The following is a 7,063-nucleotide window of genomic DNA, read 5'->3' on the forward strand; positions in this document are numbered from 1 at the left end:
CGCGCGACTGCGCGTGCGCGTGTCTGATGCAGAGCAGAGCGTCGTCATTTATTCAAGCATGAGAGGGAAAACACTCCACAGCTTCAGCATCAGCGGACGGAGGTTCTCTCAGAAGAGCGCATCGTTTTTGCCATGTCTGGATTGTTTTGGGAGGCATTAAATGGTGAGTGTGATTGTGCGTAATGTTTATTGTGAACTGTGGTGCGTTTGTGTAGTTACGTTCTTAACGGATAGTGTTAACTTGTGTGTAGTTATGGGCGTTGCTCATGGATGTGTAAAGTGGGATCACTGTCCCTCCTCTGAAAAAGAACACGCGGGAAACGCGGTAACAAATTAGAATCGAATTACATGTTGATTATATTAATGTGAACTGAGAATTAAAACTGAAATAGTGAAATAAAATACAGACTAAGTGGAAAAACAGAGATATTTACTAACAGATGCTGCCTAACCTGGGGGGTGTTCCATAAAACAAGTTTACCAAATAAGTCAGGCTTATTTCATTTAGTTGATTTGGCTCAAAATAAGTCAGACTAACTGAAATAAGCCTGACTTATTTGTTAAACTTGGTTGATGGAACACCCCCCTAGTCAGACTGGTCTGTTTTTCAGGAGTTTTGAACACTTAGTAACACTTATTATATTTTTTTATTTTTCTTATTTCTTTTCTCACCATTAGGATTTGAGTAATTAAAGTTCATTATTATTATTTTAAAAGAGTTATTGATTTCATTGCTTTGGTTGTATTTTCACAAGTGGCAGATTTTTAAAAATATAAACTAATTGCACAGACAAAAAGGTTTCCTTGTGAAAATTGGGTTGAATATTTGAATATTGAATATTTGTCTGAGATACAGCTATTTGAAAATCTGGAATCTGATAGAATAGTTAGCCTATAACTTAATATGTGACGTAGGACTACAAAACCAGTCATGGGGTCAATTTTTTAAAAATTGAGATATAAACATAATCTAAAAGTTTAATAGATAAGCTTTCCATTGATATATGGTTTGTTAGGGACAAGACAATATCTGGCTGAGGTACAACTGAAAATCTGGAATCTGAGGGTCAAAATATTGAGAAAATCGCCTTTAAAGTTGTCCAAATGAAATTTTTAGCAATGTATATTACTGCTCAAAAATTACGTTTTGATATATTTATGGTAGGAAATTTACAAAATATCTTATGGAACATGATCTTTAAGTTATATCCTAATGATTTTTGGCATAAAAGAAAATCAATCATTTTGACCCGTACAATGTATTTTTGGCTATTGCTACAAATATACCTGTGATACTTGAGACTTCTTGTCCATGGTCACAATTAACCATGGTGTTATTATAGTAAAAGTGTTAGTCGACATTATCTATGTTGACAATAAAAAATGTTTTTGTTGTCGATCTAGTTGTTTGATCACATATGACCTAATGTCAGATTTTGTGTGCCAAACATATCTATTTGTATAAACTAATTTTATAATAATTGTAATTACATAATTTTCAAAAACTGATGTGACTTTTTTTTTTATTTGTTAGAATATGTATAACTTAATATGTGACCCTGGGCCACAAAACCAGTCATAAAAGTCAATTTGTTGAATCTGAAAGGTGAATAAATAAGCTTTCCATTGATGTATGGTTTTCTAGTATAGGACAATATTTGGCTGAGATATACAACTGTTTTGAAAATCTGGAATCTGAGGGTCAAAATATTGAGAAAATCGGCTTTAAGGTTGTCCAAATTAAGTTCTTAGCAATGCATAGTACTAATCAAAAAATTATAGATATATTTATTTATGTATGTATAAATTTACAAAATGTCTTCATGGAACATGATCTTTGATTTATATATCCTAGTGATTTTTTTTATATATTATATAATATTTGGCCGAGATACGACTATTTGAAAACCTGGAATCTGAGGGTGCAAAAAAACTAAATACTGGGAAAATCAACTTTAAGTTTGTCCAAATTAAGTTCTTAGCAATGCATATTACTAATCAAAAATTACGTAGTGATATATTTAGGGTAGGAAATTTACAAAATATCTTCATGGAACATTATCTTTACTTAATATCCTAATGATTTTTGGCATAAAAGAAAAATTGATAATTTTGACCCATACAATGTATTGTTGGCTATTGCTACAAATATACCCATACTACTGGTTTTGTGGTCCAGGGTCATATATATTAACTAATTGCAAAAGCTGAATAATCAAAGTCTAATGATTAATCAGTAAAATAATCGGCGATTAACCGTTCTAATAAGTGTAGTAACCATAATATTTGGCGTATTGATTACCATTTGCATAACCATAGCTTTATTACAAATAGCATAGCAAAACCATGGTTAATTTGTAGTTACTAATTTGATTTAGCTATAAAAACCATAATTTTTTGCTTTTAATTGTAGTAAAACCGTGGTCATTTTGATCATAAGGGTTGGTTTATTCACCACAATGTAAGCGATAAATTTAAAGATCAGTTAATTTAGTAGCAAACAATGCATGATAAATGTCAAATGTAGATGTGCTAAATGTACAGTTGTTACACCAACTGAACTGACATAAAATCCATAGTTCCCTGTTTGATCAATGATCATATGCCAATGCAAATTCAACACTTGTGAAAATAGCAGTAAAGCCAATCATAAGGTTTATTATTTTATTAAAACATTTTGTTTTAAGTTTTAACTGAATCTACTGGGTTTTTCTTTTCTTCACAGATGTGTCGCATCCACAACTAGGACATTACTAAATCAGACTGTGACTACTAGATCCTTCAACTATCATTGGTTTCATGGAATCCCGACCTGCTTTCCTTCATCCCCCTGGAAACAAAGAGCACAAGGGATGCTGGGAATCTGAGTCTCAGCATAGAAAGGGAAACCTCTCTCCTGGATCCAGGACAAGACTCGGAGAGAATGATGGGATTAAAGTACAAGCTAAAGAACGGGAGGAGACATCCACCTCTAGGGAATCAGCCGGCCATATGAAAACATTAAAACACACTGCATTAGCCACCACTGCCATTCCAACCCTCGCTGCATCCACGGCCACCTCGAAAATACCCAGCATGCACTCAGCTACAACCAAGCAGATCACTGCTACGACTAAAACGGCAGCAAAACAACCAACCAAAACGATTGCAACTGGAGTGGAGGTCTTAAGTTTATCCAGCCAAGCTGGACCCAGTGGGGCAAAACCAAGATCCCCAAATGCAAGCCATGAGAAGAAGCTACAAGTGAGTGTGAAAACATTTTCCAAAAACATGCAAAAAACTGCCTCAGCATCTCATATCATGGGCTCTGCAGACTCCCCACAAAAGATAATTCATAAAACAGCTTCAGCTTCCCACATTTCCTCTACCGAATCTCCAAAGAGTCTCAACCGGACTTCTCTCTCACACATTCCTAGGGCTACGTCCAGCCCCAAACTTAAACCGCCCCATACTGCATCTCTCAAAGTGGACAAAACCGAGCGGAGTAGAAGAGGTACGGGCAAAGAGGGACTTCTGTCAACTTCTCCGAATAAGAAAATGATGGACACGTTGGTAGAGAGCAAACTGAAACTAGGGGCGAAAACAGCGATGGAGGAACCGGAGGTAAAAAGCGAAAATGACAGAAAAGAGACGCTAGGAGACAAAAAAGTAGTCACTGTCCTTCAAGACATTGATGTCACCATGATGAACTCAAAAGGGTGCAAAGAAACTTCCTCTCCACCATTGTATCAAGCAACAAACCCCTCTGCTGAAAAGCTGAAAAAGCCAGAAGACAAGACTGATGCATATGTCACGACCCAAGAGAGTCACACAAGAGAGAGTCAGAGACTCCGGGAAAAGAAGGGAAGGGTGGAAGCGGAGAGCGAGGATAGGAGAAAGACATTAGAGAGAAAGAGAGAAGCTGAGATTAGGAATGACAAAATGGCGACTGTAATGAACGAAAAGAATAAGATTCCGACATCAAAGAATCTGAAGGATGCCGTGACAATGACAGTTGAAGGTTTCCCAGTGACCGAAACGAAGGATGCAGCACTGCAGGTGGATCTTCAACTGGTGTACGTTGACGCCGAGGTCCAGGCGGATGTGGAGGTCTGCAGCCGATCCACAGACACAAGTCCAGTCCACAATTCTCATCCTCATCAGTTGAACCTTAAGATTGACCTCAACTCTAAAAGCCTTCACAATGAGCTCAACCCTGACAGCAACTCGGACTCTGATTGGTTGTCAAGTGTAGCCGCGCCGGACCCCAAACCAACAGAGGCCAAGCCTAGATTTCTAGGTCCACCTCCTTACAAATCCCCAAGTAGTCAGAAATCTCTTCAGCATGTTTGTCAAATTGAGATTGAGCTTCGTAGCCAGTCTCCGCAATCTCTCAGTTCGGTTCCTCCCCAAGTAACTGTCAGCGAATTTGACCCAACTTGTCAAGTGTTGGGTGAGGTGACAGAGAAGACCTCCATGGAGCTGCTTAACAGGGAGGGAGAAAAGGAGGAGAGCGGACCACCTCAGGAGATCATGTGGGATGAGCAGGGAATGACGTGGGAAGTCTATGGAGCATCGGTGGATTTGGAGTCCCTGGGATTTGCCATACAGAACCACCTGCAGTCCAAGATCCGTGAACACGAGCGGCGTATCGGCTCGCTCCGGAGGTCCATATGCCTCTCTGAACAATCGGACGGAAAGGGCAGGGCGGGAAAGAAGAAGAGGAACGTCTTCAGATCACTGTTTAGTGGATCTAGGTGCTGTTCGAAACCACGACCTAAAGAGGAAGCGGAAAAGTAACGCATTCTTATACCAATGTGTTTTGTAGATGGTGCTACACTGGAGAATGTATACAGTAGCAGACCTAAAAATCATCTTTTTCATCTTTTAAGTTATTTTTATGCCTTTTATTGAGATAGGACAGTACAGAGATGACAGGAAAGCACTTGAGACGGGAATTGAACTCGGGTCACGTTGCACTGTATGTTGACGCATTAAACACAAGGCTGTTGGCACCAATAAGAGACACCGCTTTTGGCCATTCTGGTGCAGACTACTACCCTACTGTCAACCTTTTAGGTTTTGGAAGTCTGGAAGGTTCCTAAATGTCTCTTAAAGGGATAGTTCACTTAAAAATGAGCCTTCTATCATCATTTATGCTTGTGGTTCAGATCCTTTCTTTCTTTCTTTCTTTTATGGACCCCAAAAGAAGAATGTCTTGAAGAACATTGGGTACCAAAGAACATTGGACCCTATTGACTATTATTGCATGCCCAAAATGACCCCAAGACATGTCTTGAAAGGAACTAAATGAGTTTAGGATGAATATGATTATATTTCATTTTAAGGGTGAACTATCCATTTAAGACTCATCTCCTGCCCCATCAAACACCAAATTGTAGACATTGTTTTGGATGTGTGCTTGTTCACACTGTTGATATTTTTTGGGGCAGAATGGAAATTGTAGTTGTTTCCCAACATTTTAAACCCAACATCCAACTTTGTAATATTTGTAGTGTTGGTATTCGTTGAGGCATTGTGAACTAGATTAGAAGTTCACTTCCAGAGTGATAATTTCCTGATAATTTACTCACCCCATGTCATCCAAGATGTTAATTTCTTTATTTCTTCAGTTGAAAAGAAAAGAAAACATTTCAGGATTTTTCTCCAAATTCAATGGTGGCCAATAGGTTGAAGGTCCAAACTGCAATTCACTTTTTCAATGCAGCTTCAAAGGCTTCTACATGATCCCAGTCGAGGAATAAGAAACAATTCTAATTTTCTAAGAAAAACAAAAATGTATAACAAAAAGATAAAACAACACTGGAAGATGAGTCAAATGATATGGAGTTTTTCACCCTACCCTACACATTAAAATAAAGGTGCTTTAACATTTTCTTTAAGCGATGCCATAGAAGAACCATTTTTGGTTCCACAAAGAAACATGCAGTCAAAGGTTTTTTAAAGGACCATCTCTTTCTCTTTCTTTTCTTGATGAAACCATTTTAGACAAAAATGGTTCTTCTGTGGCATCGTGAAGCACCTTTATTTTTAAGAGTGTACCTTTTTGAACTGAAGTACACAGATGAGAGTTTGTGGTTGTGGTATTAAAAATTCTCCAGATAAGACCCTTATACCTCAGCTGGGATCGTGGAGAGCCCTTTGACGCTGCATTGAAACTGCAGTTTAGACCCATGGCCACCACTTGCCATTGGCAAGTCCACTTTATGGAGAAAAATCCTGCAATGTTTTCCTCAAAAAGCTTAATTTGCGACTGAAGAACGAAAGACATGAACATCTGGGATGACATTTTCATTGAATCATCAGGAAATTTTCATTCTGGAAGTGAACTTTTCCTTTAAACATCAATTTACAAGTGAATTGTTCACTGAATTTAAAAGTTCAATTACATTTTTTTCATTTTTGTACTGGTGAAATTTGTCTACTGTCTTCACTCTTTGTAAAGCTGAATGTCACTACAGTATATTTAGGTAAACATTTTGAAAACCAACTTTTTAAATTTTTTTTTTTTTTTTTGAGAACTGGTTTGACAAGTTTCTGTATTATGTATTTTCTCAGAACAGTTAATGACTGTCTAAATGTGAGCCTTGATCATGTTGAGTCACTTGGTCACGCACACCTGAACAACTTCAAGCACTGGTATTTGTTGGTAATGCTGGTAAATGTGAATGGATCACTTTCAGTTGGTTTAACACTGCAAAAATGCTGTCAGTGTCCTTTAGAGATACATCATGCTTGTTTGATAATCGCTGTAGAGCACTTTAATGAAATAAAATAATGTTTGTGATGTTCTACATAACTTTTTTTCAGGTTGAATTATTAGAAATTGTCCATGAGCCTGTTTTTTATTTTCTAAAGTGAAAGCCCTTTTAACAATGATTGAGTCCTTGCACGCTATGATTTCATGTTATTTTTTACCATGGTATCAGGACTTGACTGAATGAGGTCTTTGTGTGTTTTTGTGAGAGCTCTAAGTGATGTCTGCTGAATATTTTATCTTTTCCGTGTGAGGGAGCGAGACGTAGATATTGACTTTACAGAAGCGAGTGTGGACTAAATTTAG

General features: G+C 37.6%; 1 protein-coding gene across 1 annotated transcript; it reads left to right on the top strand.

The window, feature by feature from the left end:
- The first annotated feature begins 46 nt into the window (after nt 1–46).
- On the top strand, nt 47–6,749 carry gprin3a (GPRIN family member 3a). Its single transcript, XM_073823464.1, has 2 exons — nt 47–163; nt 2,726–6,749. The coding sequence occupies exon 2, from the start codon at nt 2,800–2,802 to the stop codon at nt 4,777–4,779; it is 1,980 nt and encodes a 659-aa protein (XP_073679565.1). The 5' UTR covers nt 47–163; nt 2,726–2,799; the 3' UTR covers nt 4,780–6,749.
- The last annotated feature ends 314 nt before the right edge of the window (nt 6,750–7,063 follow it).

The sequence above is a fragment of the Garra rufa genome, chromosome 18, assembly GCF_049309525.1.
Source record: "Garra rufa chromosome 18, GarRuf1.0, whole genome shotgun sequence".
Lineage (NCBI taxonomy): Eukaryota > Metazoa > Chordata > Actinopteri > Cypriniformes > Cyprinidae > Garra > Garra rufa.